Genomic DNA, 16,029 nt, shown 5'->3' on the forward strand with positions numbered 1-16,029 from the left:
TTAAACAATAATGTCAGAATTATCTTTCATTAGGAATTTCCTTACTTAACTAAAATTTGTAAAACGTTAAAACTAACAACAAATTTTTATCAATGTCAAATCCAAGTATTTTTAATATAAAATAAAGCTTATAAGTAAAATGTTTACAGTAAAGATATCTTTATATATTATTTTAATTACACTTTTATACCTTATTTAAATAAAAATTGAAAGGAATTTAAAAAAAAAATAAAAGCGAACCATTATTATTTATTATTTATTTAATTATTTTAGTTTCGATTACTACTTGAACATATAAAATTTGATATCATATAGACTTACGTTTTTAATGTTGAGTATTTAATTTCTTTATGTCCTATGTATTAAATATTGAAAATTTTATTTGTGTAAAAATGTATATTCAATTTATGAAAACAAAAAAGAAAGCCGGATCACATATATCTGCTGCCATTTCCTAATTTTTTTTGGATTAACAACGAAAAATTCAAATGACTAAGAAAAACGCAAGATTTGGAAAAATAGGGTTATTGGGGTTAATTACTTCTATCTGTTTTAATATACAGAAAAGAGAAGAATAATTGCAACATATGATCTGACCCTACCGTATTTTATATTATATTCTTTTTATATATTTACAAACTGTCTTCTTTATCACTTGCATATTTATTTTTTAGTGTCCATCTATTAATATATTTCTATAATAATAAATTCAAATTTTTAATAGGTCTCAAATCAATGATTAATCATATTTAATAGATAGATAAATATTTACATAGATAAATCATAGATTAATTTTATTTTTATTTTAAAAGAATAAAAACTAAAAATCTTTCTGTAAAATGATCATTTAAATCAATTTAAACAAAAGATATTAAAATATATTATTATAATTAGAAAATATAAAAAATACATATTTCTAAACTGGAAACTATAATTACCTTTGATCTACTTAAATAATGTTTGTAAAAAATATTAACTTTCTTTTACATGAAAAATATTTGTGAACAATTTTAGTATCATTATTAAATTTATATTTAATAATAATTTGTTTATTTTTAAGGATGAATACAACATTGTAAAAATATAAATATATTATTTATGAAGAGTTAATAATAGTGAAAAATAAGTTAAATTCTGATTAAAAAATTCTATTTTGTTTAAAATTTAAAATTTTATTTATTGAATATATAATATTCAAATACAAACATTTAATAAGTATATGAATGAAAAACATTTATTTAAAAAGTAATTTTCTTTATTATGCTAAAATACACAATTTATAATTATATTTAATTGTTATAAATTTTAGGAATATAATAGGCATAAACATTCTAAATAAATATTAATTTGAATGAAACAATGGAGTTATTTCATTTAGAATTGAAATAATTAACTTAAGTTGTATTAATTTAAATTTTATTATGTTTTGTATTAAAATTATTTTACATTTTTGATAAGTTATTTACACAATAATTTTAATTTTCTTAAAATTTTAACCATACATATCTTCGCGATCCGCACCAACTCCATCACCGTCTTCCAAACTTGCAAAATTTAGAAAATGTGCAGGACGATGTACTTCATGATAAAATTCTTTTGGATTTATTAATTGTAGTTCATATTTCATATTAGGATCATGTCTTACACCTACAAAAATAATATAATCTTATACATATAAGATATTCTCATTATATATTATAATATAGTAATAACAATAACAAATTTTTTTTAATTTATAAGAAATTTCTAGACTTCTAATTTTACCCATGAAATTGTAATTCCATGATCCTTGACTTGGTACCATAAAAAATCCAAGGAATCTGTCAGATAATAGCATTTGAACTTTTTCATAATGACTAGGAAGATATCCTTTAGGATTATTTCCTTTATCCGTATTTTGCTTTCCCCATTCAAATCCACTAAAATTTGAGATAATAGTTATCTAAAATATAAATATTTGTAAAAGAAATAGATAAATAAAAAATTTAAATAAACCTTGGTGTTAATTTATAGGCAGTAAGTGAACATGAACCAGGAGTAAAACTACAAGTTATTACAATTGTTTTTTCTCCATCCCATAAAGAGTTTTCTGCCATTACTTTTGCATGAGTTGATATATCCTGGAAAATAGTTTTAATTTACAAAATATTGTATTATAGTAAAATGAATAATAAAGAATGCTTTGATATATTCGAAAATAATCTAAAAAATAAAACGAATATATTTCTTACTTGCGGAGATAGTTGTGGAAGTTCGTTTGGTTGTGTATGTATCCATCCAAGAGGTTCCATTTCTTTTAAATACTGATGATTAGGTAACATGTTTGGCAAATGTACAGTTTGATGGGTACCCCACTGTGGAGGCATCACAATACATCTAATTTCTTTTACCTGAGGATTATCTGGAGGGCTTACACCATATAAATATCCCGCAATCTGTTAAACACAAATTTTATTTTAAAAATAAAAATGCAAAATAATATTTTTTTTAATTTTTGTAATTTTTAACCTGAGCACGTAAATCTGAGATAGTAACGAATTTTTTAAGAACGTTCTTTGGTAAGATGTATGTGTAACCAGTCTCTTTGATATCATCGGATGAAACGTAAATATGATTTGTTCTCAAATGTAAATTTGTCGCTGATATAGCACGGATCCGCCATTCCGTCTTAGAACTAAACGATTGTGTTTCATAATTCGATGTTGTAGCAGTGATAATTTCATCTCCGTGCTTGTTAACTGTTCTCGTTGTCGTTGCTGTAAGTTGTGACTGCTCCTTAGTTTGTTTTTCAATTTCAGCAATTTGTTGTCGTTGTGCTGAGGGAGCGCTAATCTCCATTCCAAGTATAATATCACGTATTTCAGACTGCGTTAATGATGCAACATTCACGTTATTTTTTTTTCCGTAATCAGCAAGAATCAAATCTTTTAGTTGCACTTCAACCTTCACCCATTCATCATCAGTCAGTGAAGGCCAAATGTGATGTGGTTCAGTGATTGTTGTCTTATCAGGTTTCAACACAACTTTTGTTCTCTCTGTATTGACATGCAAAGCTCGAAGAATTAAAATCAGACGTGAAAATGCGGTGTAAGACGAAATTGTTTTCAACCAATCATCATATAAATTAAATAATACCATCTGTGGCTCAGTAGCTTTTAAAATCAAATCACCAAATTTTTCAACTTTTAAGCAAGCTTGGAAAGGAAGTTGCAATTCAGATCCTTTGATAACAATATTTGGAAAATCAAGAAGATGCACCTCGAGTGGATCTAACATACCTTTCCTCGTAACAATAATTTGCTTAGGCTGTTCCTCAACTGGTAGTGATCGAATTAATGCTGCTACTTCTTCAGCAGTTTTCCATTTAGCTAACTGTCCTAAACGTTTTTGACCGGCCCATACTGATGTATGAATGATCTTCAAAAAGAGTTGACCCGTTCGTGGATTGAAGATAAAAATTGCACCATTGATTGGTTTAGTAGTTAAATTGCCTTCAAAAGTTTTATGAATAGTAACGCGATAAACATTGGTGTCATCAACAAACCAAATAATTTGATTACAAAATAGTTCTCCATAATTTTGCGAAGATAAATATGGCTCGGTAGGTTCTGAAGAGTACAGTTGGAGAGCTTTTCTTATACGTTCTCGGAGTACGTAAAGGGCAGGGTTGGCTTTCATAATTTTGGCCATTGCTTGTTGAATAAGAGGCTTACAGCCAGGAAACCAATTACCATATGCACTATGAAGATTATATGCAAGATCTATAGCTATCAATAATCCAGTAGGTGATGGATAAATTGACATATTGTCAGTGGTGTAATCCAAGAATTTTGCTCGTGCATATCTTTCTATATCATGAGAATCGTAATCGCCCCATCGAAGTTGTACGTCAATCCAGTATTTCTGAGTTGTTGTATTATCCATAACATCTTTAGAATCAGCAAGAAGAGAAGGCCGTGAAACGTTCCATTTATAAGCCGAAAAAAGAAGAATATCAGCACATGATGAATTCATTTTGTAAGATTTTCGAGGATGAATAGTTTCCTTTTGCACAGTTTCAATTTCTAATGCATCAAGTTCTTGATCAAAAACTTGACACAAATCCATAACAATTGATTCATGAACTTTTTGCCACAAATGAGCACGAAAAATTTGAATTAGTGATATTTTCAATGTTGGAATTTTACCATGCATAAAAATTCCTGTTAAATCAAGTTGTACCTGAAATAATACCGTTGTATATTTATATAGTCAATGAAGAATTCAAAAGACACAATTATTTTAATCAAATAATTTACCTGAAAACCAACATATACGTTTGCTCTATTGATCGTTGGTGACCACCACAAAGTAAAGCGTCGATTGGGAATTTGGTTTAAGCCTGATCGTTGAGCATTTGTTAGTTTTTTGTACTTCATTGACTCTTCAAATCCTGATGCTTTTTCCCTATAAAAGAGATAAATTTTACAAGATTAACGATTGATTTTGTTAAAATTATATATTTTTTAAAAACATATTATTTACCAGAAAAGACCCTCCCATGTTGGAAAATATGTCCCTTTAAATAGTGTATGTTCCAAAATACCTTCAACTCCACCAAGTGCTTGAATCATGTCAGTTCTATAATTATTTAAATTCCACAATTTACCATCATGACGTTGGTGAGTCCACCAAAAAGGATTTTGTTTTAAAACCTATTCAAACATTAAAAAATTATCGATTGAAACTAAAATAAAATTGAATAAAAAAAACGGTTTTAGTTAATAAAGTTTACTATAACCGAACAAAATAAACTATAAAAGAAGCATATTACAATTAAATATACCTGATATTGTTTAAATTCAGTTCTAATTCTCCAACCTTTATCATAAGCCAGGGTGTGGCGATCTTTTTGAAAAAGTGTGTTAATTCTAGGAATACCTCTATCCCAACTGTCTTCCAAATCCTCTAAAGTTAGTCTTCGATTCTGGGCATTAGCCTCTTGCCTTTTCAATGCATATTCTGCCCACACTCTTTGAGAATCAATAAACTCAGATTCCCACGGCTGAATGTATCTATATAAATTAGGAATTAACTGATCTTCATCATGACTCATACCTGAGCGAAAATGTGTAATGCCGACTTCAGTTTGTTTAGACCATCTAAGATCGGATTGAGGAATAAGTACATGTCCCATTGACAACATACCTAAACCCCCCAATTCTTTTGGTGTATAGAATACTACTGGAGGAAATCTTGATGGCATTTTTGAATTAAGACCTATTTTGATACGAGTCTGAATTTTGTTTTCACACTTAACGAGTAAATCTAAAAGTTCTTGTGTATTAACAACAGCTTCGCGAAAATAAGTCATGAGACCGATTAAAGCTGTATTCCATTTATTGACAATTTTTGTAAAGGTGGTAGATCCTGAAGCCATAAGAATTTGCCTGACACGATTGTGGAATCTCTGTAAACTTTCGTCATCAACACGAAGAAAACATTGAGCTGTTCGCTCCTTAGTTATTTCGTTCTGTAAATTCCATACACCATCTTTATGTGTAAATTCTTCATGAGTCATCCTACATTTCGGAAGAATACGGCATTCGAATCCACTCATATTAAATAGCAGATTTGGATTATCTTTGCTGTATACGCTTACGAAACTATTTTCCCATTGGACAGTAGTAGTGGATCGTGGCAAACGATTCTTTATATCCCAAAAGACAGCACGTCCAAGATTCACATCATGTTTCATTAGGCGCATGCGTGCATCTCGTGGCCAACACTTTTTATTATTATATCCTACGATATTTTCATTGTTCGGATCAGGGTGTTCAGTTAAGTAACGTTGAATAAGATCACGTGCTTCATCTGCAGTAAAACGAAGGAACAAGTGAATTCTGTCGACGTAACGGCAATATAAACGAATTGGGTGTGCCGTTTCTGAAGCCACATCCTACATTAAATATGTTAAAAATGTAAATACTATTAAATACTAGGCATGTTCTTTTTTTTAATTTTTATTAAAAATTCAATTTTTGAAAATATTTGGAAATCTTTAATTTCAAGAAATTTAAACTAAATTAAGATTAGATACTCTAATTGATTTTCTAATTTACTTAGAAATAAATATATTTAACTATTTTTAATAAAAAAACATCATAATGAGAAATCATTAAATATATAAATTATTTATTTTATTATTTAAAATTGTATTTTTAAACTTTGCAATATATTTGAAGTATCTTTCTTATCTGTCATAATTGAATAATTATAAAGTAAATTTTAAATTCAGTTTTATAAACAAAATTACATAGAACTTACCTGAAAAGTAAGAAAGTCATTAGGCATCTGGGGAGGACCAGCCATCTCACTAGCACGCTGTAAGCCAAGAACCAGGAGATCTAACACTAATCCATAATACTGAGCAATAAACGAGGCAAATTGTAGACCTCTAATTATGCCATAACTGTTTGTATGGTTCATATCTTTATAATTTATTACAACATTATTTTTAGCTGTCATATAATCAGCAATATTATGATCAACAATCAGTCTCAGCAAACGATTAAGTAAAGTTAAATCAATCTTCTCATAAAGCTTTTCGAATTTTGATTCCAACAAAACATTACATTCACCTTCACTAACATCCCAGACATCCTGAAGATTATTAATGCCCTGACACCATTTATATACAAGAAGAGGAGGTGGTTCAGTATCAGCTGGTTTAACCCATGGTGGGAAAAGTCTTCGCTTATCTGCTTCATACCACAGATATTGATCCAAATAGGCATCAGTGATCTTCTCTAAAGGTTCAACATCATAAACTGGAATAAGGTGGCTGTAGAGATCCATAAATTCAATACCCACCTATAACCAAATAAGAAATATGTATACTTTTAAAACTTGTTTGAAGAAATTTATTTTTGATTAATCATATTTATAATTTTAATATGAATTATTTTAATAATAAATAAATTCAAATAAAATTATAATTATATTTTACAACTTATGTAAAATACTTTGTTGGTTTTTCAAATTATAATATTATTATATGCATAAATTATATTATTTATAACTTTTTCAATATTAAGAATTTTGTTTTAAAATATATACAAATATTTTAAATCATTATTAATTGCATTATTATTATACATATAAATAACACTTCAAGATCTATAAATAACAACAATTGTTCAATTTTATAGAGTGCTATCTTTTGATATTATGTGCAAAATTTTGAATAAAATAAAACCGTTTTAGTATATTTATTATTAAATAACGAAAAATAGTGCTCAAGCATAAAAATTGTATAATGTATGGAAAATGTTAATAATAAATGACAAGATAGATGTGTAAAATTTCTTTTGACAATTTAATATTTAAGATATAACATATTTTTGAAGGGTAGGTGTAGATAATGATGACAAAATAAAAGTAGAACTGAAACAAACCGTTGAATAATAAAAAAATGATGTTAATTATATATATATATATATATATATATATATATAACATTAAACACAAACAATTACGATATAATTAAAGTAAAAGAAATTAATTTATTCAACTTCTATTACTCAATTTATTCTTACCGTCACCAAATAAATGAGTAATTTTATTAACGCTTCACACAAGTTTTACTAAACTTATTAATAATTAAACTTATTAATTATTACTTGTCCCATAACTCTCACAAGCGAATGTTTAATTTTACAACTTAAAAATACCTAAAACTTCAAATTTTAAAAAGAAATAACTATAAACTTTATATACATGAGATTATTTACTAATAAGAATATACAAATTGTATTTATAAAATAATTAATTCAAAATTCAATAACATTGATATTCTAAAAAAAAATTATTTAATTTCATTACGAGAAATCAAAATTATAAATTTACATTGGAATTTTAAATAATCAAACATGTTAACTTTACACGTTTATATATTCATAAAAATATAACATTGTAGTCAATTCGGAAACTGCATTAGTTAAAATATTCACTAATACAGGGCAATAAAGACATTTTATTTGTGAATTTGAGAAGGCTGATATTTCAACACAAGAAATATCAATTATATCAAACTCAGAAAATTAAAAAAAAAGATACAAATATCGTGCTATTGTTGCTTAAAAATTGCTTATATATAATTACTCATATAGACATATAAATTAATGTTATTGATATATCAGAAAAATAAATACACTAACTTGGAATCATCAATATAAATATTTTTTCGAATAGTTTTAACTATTTATATTAATTTAAAATAATTCATTTTATTAAAATTTTTTTAAATACCTCTTTGAAAGCTCTTTGTGTAAGAAGATGACGTTTAATTCTCGATAGGGCTTCATGAGGATTATCATAAGCTTGTTCGATTAATCCAAGTTCTTCGCGTTGACTTTGATTTAATCTTGATTTAACGCTATAAGCTTCTTTTAATCTCTCCAAAGCCAAAATTAACAATTTAGTGTCATGTTTATATGATAATGGAGGAAATGGAATAGGAGCAAATCTTCGAGATTCTAACCAGTGTACAGTTGTTGTATAAATAGCAACAGCTTCTTCTGGTGAAATATAAGGTCCATCCTACAATAGATAAAAAAATAGTTATAGGTGAAAAAAAAAGATTAATTTTGAAAATATATGATATAATATAATATATATGATATGCCTTTAAATAATTATGTTGACGTTCTTGTTCAGCTTTCAAATAAAGTCGTGTCAGTCGTCCTAAATTCTTTTTACATACAGTTTTATCAACAGTAGCACCACGTCGAATTCGTTCACGATTATAATGAGCTGTATTTGTCCACCAATCTGCCTTCATTTTTACATACCTAAGAATCATATTTTCAATGGGTATTGGCAACCCTGGAACCTATTAATAAAAAGTATTATGTATTATATGAAAAATATATCATCAACATAAGGATAGTTTAATATTATTTTATTGAAAAACTATAGTAACAATCACTTTTTAATCTTTAATTCTTTCTTTATTAACTATGATGCATATAAATTCCATGATAAATTTTTATATGCTAAAAAATATATTTTAATTAATTTATTTTTTGTGAAACTCTATCTTACCTTCCATGGAATATTAGCTTTCCAACATCTCCAAGCTTCACTAAGATGTTGCAAAATCGTTCTTGCTTTATTCTGCTTGATACCTTCAGGCATCATATCTACTATATCATGCATAACAGATGCTCTTAATTCCAAATCAAAATGCGATTCTACTCTTTGTTTAGTTACAGTTTTTGCTACGCCTTTTGAATGTCGACCTTCGAATTGACGAGAAAGTAAATTACCTAACCACCGTTCAAGCAATGGTGTGATACCGCGCATAAAAAAGAGCCAAACTCGCCAACCTGGAGCCCAAAAACCACAACCAGGACCTTTACCAACTGGGCCCTTAAACGTATAAACTTATAAAATTAAGAAGAACTTGAATATATCATTATAATTTAATATAATTATAACTCACTGTATTAAACCGATAATAAATTAAATGCTTTAAATCTTTACACATCCTTATTTGCCTCATTAATTTATATTTGTATCGATACATTCCAGTTAACTGGCCAACATGAGCAAAAATATATTGTAATCCATCAGCAAGTTGAAATGCATCGACATTATTTAAACGATATTGAACATGAGAATCAATAATCAATTTTGTCAATCGGAGTATTTCACGACATAAATGAAAAGCTGAAAAAAAATTAGCATTACATTATAAACTAATTATAAATAAAAATAAAAAATATTAATATTTTATTTTGTACAAAAATGCAGAACATAAAATTTTAGAATAGCAAAAATACTAACCATTTCCGAAACGTGATTTCTTTCTCTCCTTAGTTGTTAACGTTTTACTTGGTTTTAAATTAAAGTTGTAATCCAAGTGAAGATAATTTAAGTTTTTTCTATGAATAAGAAGATTTAACATATTATAGCCTTGCCTGCATACTTGCAAACCAGCTTCTACCCAATCAACCGTTGTTGTTTGAAAGAATTTTGTTGACTTGAAAGAACGAAACAGATATCTCTTCTTTTGTGGTTTTGGATGCCTATGTTTCAATGCATTTAAAACAAAATATTTTAACAATTTTTGATAACTAACTCGAACTTTTACTGGTTGACCTGGTGGACAATGCTCTCGATACCATGCTTTAACAAGAGGAATATCAATCGCTCTTCTGGTTCTACCAGATCGAGTGTTAAAGGGTCTTGGAGCCCAAAGTAAAGCTATTCCATTAGCTGTATTATCAGTATAAAGTGGGGTTTCTTGAAGGAAAGGTTGCACTTCTTCAGGAAGAACAAAATCTTCATCATCTTCTATTATAGGTTCCATTGTCTAAATATATATAAAGCTTCAAGAATTAAAGTTTCTTATTTATACAAAGAATATTTATAAAAGTATTATAAATAAGATACCTGGTTTTAATTTAATGATAAAAAAAAGTTTAATGGTATGAAATATTTTAACTGACCTTTAAAGAATTTCGATGAGAAATTGGATTAATTAAGGGATCAAAATAAAATGCAGGTAAATCTGGATCTTCAGTTTTTATATATACTACATTTGGTGCATGATACCTATAAAAATTGACTAATTACAATCACTATTAAATTTATTAATAAATATACAGAATATTTTATATCTTATAATTTAATTTATAGGCAAAATCAGCAGTTTCTTTCAAAACTTAATGAAAGATACAAATAACTACTACCATTTTATTATACCACTTTGCTAGTAAGACTTAATAAAATTTAGATTTTTAATCTCAAAACAAAATGTGGAAATTTAATTATTCAATTTCTTAACGTATTTTCCTTACCATGATAAATGTACAAAATGAGGCATATTATTATATAAATAAGGAAAGGCAATTCTATACTCTGTTCGAATTGGTTGCCTAATTATAATTTTATTAATATCATTAAATTCATTCCAATCTTCATCAGCAGCATTAGAATCCTTAACCAGAGGCTCAAATTTTGGACCTCCAGGTATTGCCATATTTAATGCTTTTGCAGTAAAAAATGACTTGGGATCAAACAGGTAAAAATAATTATGATCAACTAAATCTGTGAGTAATGGATTTGCAAGGCGATATAAAGTTGCCATCATGGGTAAACTTAAATTCCATCTTCTATATGTGGATCCATTAATGTGCCTGAAAGTTTGTTTAACTTATTATTTTTATGAAAACGAACTTTCAAAAAATTATAAGTTTATACATAGATAAAATTTTCAGATTAGCGTTTGATCCAACTTTAGTATTTAATGAATCATCTCAGACAAATCATCAAAAACACTACAGTTGTCAACTCACATTTTTTGTTGATTTCAGGACCCCTACGCATTTCATCATAAAAAAAAAATGATAATTTTATAAAAATAATCAAACTAATTTATTTACTTTAATCCAATGAGTGGTTTGTGTTCATAAAACCAGGTAGCAACAGAAGAATCTTCTTCAGAATCCAATTCAATTTGAATAGCTTCCAGCGGTTCTACATCTAAAACATTATCTGCATAATCCAATGGAGGTTCCTCATCATCGAATGGTGGAAATCTCATTCTTTTAAAATGTCTACGATCACGTTTTTCTCGTCTCATCATAACCCACATAGTACTAAAGTTATTTATTAATATACAATTAAAAAATAAAAATTTAAATATATAAATTTAAAAATATAAATTTTATTGATTACCCCCACTGTGCAATATAAACAGGTTCGATCACCCAGGGTATTTCATTTACAAATGTAATTGCACCTGTTATATGATACAATACTTTCACATCTCTAATTTGTTCCCAAGGCATTGGCATATTTTCTAAAAGCTTCATAACAGCATGTGGCATATATTTTAGAGCTCTAATAAAAATTATTTTAATTTTAAAAAGTTTATAACTTGCAAAAATGTAAAATATCCAAGTCTTAAAATTTACCCTAAATAAACACGTTTATCATGTCTGTATTTACGACTACTCATATCTCCATGATCTCTTATAATTTTACGAATATGCTCTGGTGGCATATCTTCTTTTTGAGCATCAACAAAACCAAACTTCCGTTTTTCTGCAAAACGCTTTGATTGTAACTGTTGCCATTTTTGTGCTATAAAATACAAATTTCATGTTAGTTTTATATGTAATATACTTCTTTTATTGGCGTAAATCTTATATAATTTTATGAAATATCAATTAACTTAAATATAATACAGTTTATTCCAAACATTATTATTCTTTATAAAATATTGTACTGCTTGAAATTTACAATTAATTTAAATATTATGATATTATTACATAAAAAATATATTAATTTAAAGATATTTATTACTGAAAATAATTTACTGAAGAGAATTATATAACCTTTTTCCTGCAACTTATCTTCAGAGATTACTTCAAGTTGCTTTGTAGGTTGAGAAATTGATGATCCACTTCCACTCATAGCTTGTATATGAGCATGATGCGCTGCTTGAACTTGTGCTGCTGCTTGGGCATGAGCTTGAGCTGCTGCTAATTGAGCATGTGCTTGTTGTTGAACCATCATTTGAGCCCAAGGATTTGGACCCAATAAATATGGAGGCAGAGACATATTTATACTCAAAATCTGAAAACCCATTTAAAAACACAATACATAAATTATATAGAATAAAAAGATATATTTAAAATATAACATAAATTTATATGTTTAAGGGACATTTTGTAAGCTAATAATTTCTTTTAATAACTTAATCAAGTTAAAAAAAATGTATGTCTTTTACAAACTATTTAGTAAATTCTTCAAAACGGTATCTTTTACATTCGGTTTATTTAGTAATGTATTGTATAAAGAAGATTTATAACAATTTACTATCTTCATTTCTAGATTTTATATTTTATTTTCTGTACTAATCAATATTGACTATTCTTTTTAATGCTTATTAATAAATTACATAATTTATAATAAACTAATTATATTTTAATTACGATAAAATTTAACTTGATTTTATATACAAATAAAAACGTGGCAAACCATATTAAATATAGCTCTGGTGTAATTTTTTCTGAATAAAATTAATTCCAATACATGTTTTTTGAAACTATGTAGATATAAATACAATTTGTATTTCAACAAACTAAATATACAAGATAAATTACATATCTTCGTTACTTTCTAGCGTGTTTAAACATTATTTATTACATACGGAAATAACTTGAAATAATGTATGATATAAAAATATATTGTTTCTAAAAATAAGTCAAAAAATCTAGACTAAATAATTAATGTATTATATTTATTATAGTAGTTTAAATTTATGATTTAAAAAAAATATATATATACTGTACTGTTTACGAAACCAAAATTTCTTCCTTTTAAAAACGTTTTTAATCGTTTACTACCATCCTTATATCGTAAAAGAAGCTAAGATGGCGATTTTCCTATTCGTATAGAATTCAAAAATGGTATACTCAACCGTTGATCAGTAATATTCTTTCAAACTAAGGTGATCATGAGCGGCAATAGAGGTCTCATCTAATTACTTTGGAAAACGCGGAGAATATAAATATGATACAAAAATATCTGCGATATCCAATTATTTATTGTATATGTGCATAAGATATATATAGATAATTCATAATAACATATTTCGTAACATACTAATAAAACTTGTCTTATTCAGCTCTATAATTAAAAATGCATGGTTTTTTTTTACTTTACTTTATAAATTTTACTTATTTAAAATATTAAGCTTTTATTCTGTAATATGCTATCTTATTAAAAAATAAGAATAAGATTCTAAAATAATCTTATTAAAAAAAAAATTAATTAACATTAACAGAATTTCTATATAAGAAAATATGAAACTTGTTTATATTTTCAAATGATTATAATTAAAGATAATTTATTTTAAAAAAGAATATAATTTTTCTTATTAAAAGTTTATTTAATATATTAATTATACACATATATATTTATAATAGTTTGTATTATGTTACTAATTTTTTCTAATTCTTAATTAAAACTTATCAATCAACAAAGGAATTTTTAGTAATTAGTCATTTTTAGTGATTTTTTTATTTACTGGAATACTAATCGTTATTTACTGGAATGTGTATTCTCAACTCTTCTTTTTCTATAGTTCTCTGTTTCCTGAATATAAAATTTAATATACTTTTTGCTTTTTCGCATTTCTTTACTTTTAGAATACGCAATTTACATATTTTAAGTAATCTGTCTCAAAATGGTGACATAAATTCTAGTCCATCCATAATACAATTGAAACACCATCTTTTATTGATACTCGTCTTATCAAAATTCATGAAAACCTTGCCATGATTTTAGTACCAGATTATAATGTATTTAACAAAATATTAAAATATAATTTCTGTTGCATAAAGACATCGTTCATATAATTTTACTCTTTACACTTTTATATAAAATGTCCGCATTCGACTTTATTACTATACACATTTTAAAGAGATTTGGTAAGCTTCAATGATTTTATGTAATTCTTCGAATAAATGGAGGCAACATTTTATAAATAAAACAATGATGGAATTAAAAAACAATAGTGAACTCATCTATAAATGTTAATTACTACATCAATGCCTCTAACAATACAAACTATGGGAATTCAATTGTACTAAATACTAGAACATTGCAAAAATATTTGGAGAAATCGCCATTAAAGATAGTAAGATATTAAGCTAATATCGATAAATAAAAAATTCTTATCCTTTGATATAAAAATAAAAGTCGAGTGTTTCATCCATTCCGAAAAGTTAATACAAATCTGTAGAGACAATAACGGCTATATCAGATTCATTATAGGAAATCATGAATTTGAAGCATCTACACAGGTGTTGTGTTAAGAATATTATCAACACATTTCACCAACATAATCTATCAGCTTCAGTTATATATTCAATATCTAACCAATATTCTAACTAGTGCATTATAAAATATAATTAGATCAAAGTTTAGAATTTTTATTTATACTTAATTCAAATGTACTCGTTATTAATTTTTGTATTATTTAAACTAATTTACAACATTGCAAGTACCACATTAGCAGTGTAATTAAAATTACAAAAGTTTCGATAGAATGAAAATTCGATGTTATTTGTTCTTTTTTATATTTATTTTCAAATACACATGTTTTGAATCATAATTCAGATTCTTAAGTTTTCTTAAATCTAATTTTTATAACGATTTATTTATCAGTACTTTCTGTGATAATATTAAGTTTTTTTAGAAAACTTGTATAAATAATCTTTTAACGTCTCCAAACATCATTAACAATCTTTGAATATAAATTTTGTTTTATCTTTAATTTTGTTCATAAAATTATTCCTAACTTTATAGTCAGACTTTTGATAAATTAATAATTATGAAAATAATGAAATCATTTTTGATGAAAAATATTAGTAATTCTTGTAAACTACAATTGAATAACTATATAAAATGCGAAGAATCATTTACCAAGCCCGCCTCTTAAAGTATAAAAATATTCTTTAATTGAATGCTAAGGCACTCTACAAAATAGAACATGGCTCTAAAAAAATATTACTAAAATAGTGACTATGACTATAGAACTCTAGATAAATACAAGCTTTAACCTATGAGAGATATTGGTGCACCAAAAATATTTAAAAGGAGTACACTCAAAAGTAAGAAATTTTACTAGAAAATGATATGTGACTGACTAATTTGGGCGTCAACACTTGGAAAAATAATTATTTTCATATAATTTGATTGAAATTATATAAATACTATATAACATTATGTTAATATTAAAATTGAAATCACAGCTATTATAAAATATATTATTAAACAGATACTAAATATAAATACCAAACAAGTTAAGATTTATTACGTACCGCACGGAAATTGAGAGGCAATGCTTATAAAAAAATACTGTTAAACAACATTAACAAGATATAATCGTGTTATACATACTAAGTTATTTTAAGATAGTATAGAATAAGAAGACAAATAGATTAGAGTATCTACAATATTAAATTTAAG

At 26.3% G+C, this 16,029-nt stretch overlaps 1 protein-coding gene across 3 annotated transcripts; it reads right to left on the reverse strand.

The window, feature by feature from the left end:
- Nucleotides 1–1,437: 1,437 nt before the first annotated feature.
- On the reverse strand, nt 1,438–13,456 carry Prp8 (pre-mRNA processing factor 8). Of its 3 annotated transcripts, none has more exons than XM_011496631.1 (21): nt 13,347–13,456; nt 12,387–12,627; nt 11,964–12,132; nt 11,725–11,889; nt 11,430–11,645; nt 10,845–11,183; nt 10,494–10,599; nt 9,829–10,357; nt 9,485–9,711; nt 9,085–9,411; nt 8,666–8,872; nt 8,290–8,580; nt 6,307–6,852; nt 4,826–5,938; nt 4,525–4,694; nt 4,304–4,446; nt 2,509–4,226; nt 2,232–2,435; nt 1,996–2,120; nt 1,765–1,919; nt 1,438–1,647 (listed from the first exon to the last, which is right to left on the reverse strand). In XM_011496631.1, the coding sequence occupies exons 2-21, from the start codon at nt 12,610–12,612 to the stop codon at nt 1,493–1,495; spliced, it is 7,131 nt and encodes a 2,376-aa protein (XP_011494933.1). In that variant the 5' UTR covers nt 12,613–12,627; nt 13,347–13,456; the 3' UTR covers nt 1,438–1,492. The 3 variants fall into 3 exon arrangements, with proteins under 3 accessions (XP_011494933.1, XP_011494931.1, XP_011494932.1); XM_011496629.1 differs by having other exon boundaries at nt 2,509–4,221; nt 4,299–4,446; XM_011496630.1 differs by having other exon boundaries at nt 2,509–4,221; nt 4,299–4,446; nt 13,342–13,456.
- Between the last annotated feature and the right edge of the window lie 2,573 nt (nt 13,457–16,029).

Source organism: Ceratosolen solmsi, unplaced genomic scaffold (genome assembly GCF_000503995.2).
Source record: "Ceratosolen solmsi marchali unplaced genomic scaffold, CerSol_1.0 scaffold29, whole genome shotgun sequence".
Taxonomy (NCBI): domain Eukaryota; kingdom Metazoa; phylum Arthropoda; class Insecta; order Hymenoptera; family Agaonidae; genus Ceratosolen; species Ceratosolen solmsi.

Excerpts from the sequence above, each read along its gene's own strand:
- Prp8 (XM_011496631.1), bottom strand. The coding sequence starts at position 12,612 with ATGTCTCTGCCTCCATATTTATTGGGTCCAAATCCTTGGGCTCAAATG. Across the intron at positions 6,853-8,289 it reads CACAAAGAGCTTTCAAAGAG|GTGGGTATTGAATTTATGGA; the intron begins GTATTTAAAAAA and ends ATTTGGTTATAG. Across the intron at positions 2,121-2,231 it reads TTCCACAACTATCTCCGCAA|GATATATCAACTCATGCAAA; the intron begins GTAAGAAATATA and ends ACTATTTTCCAG.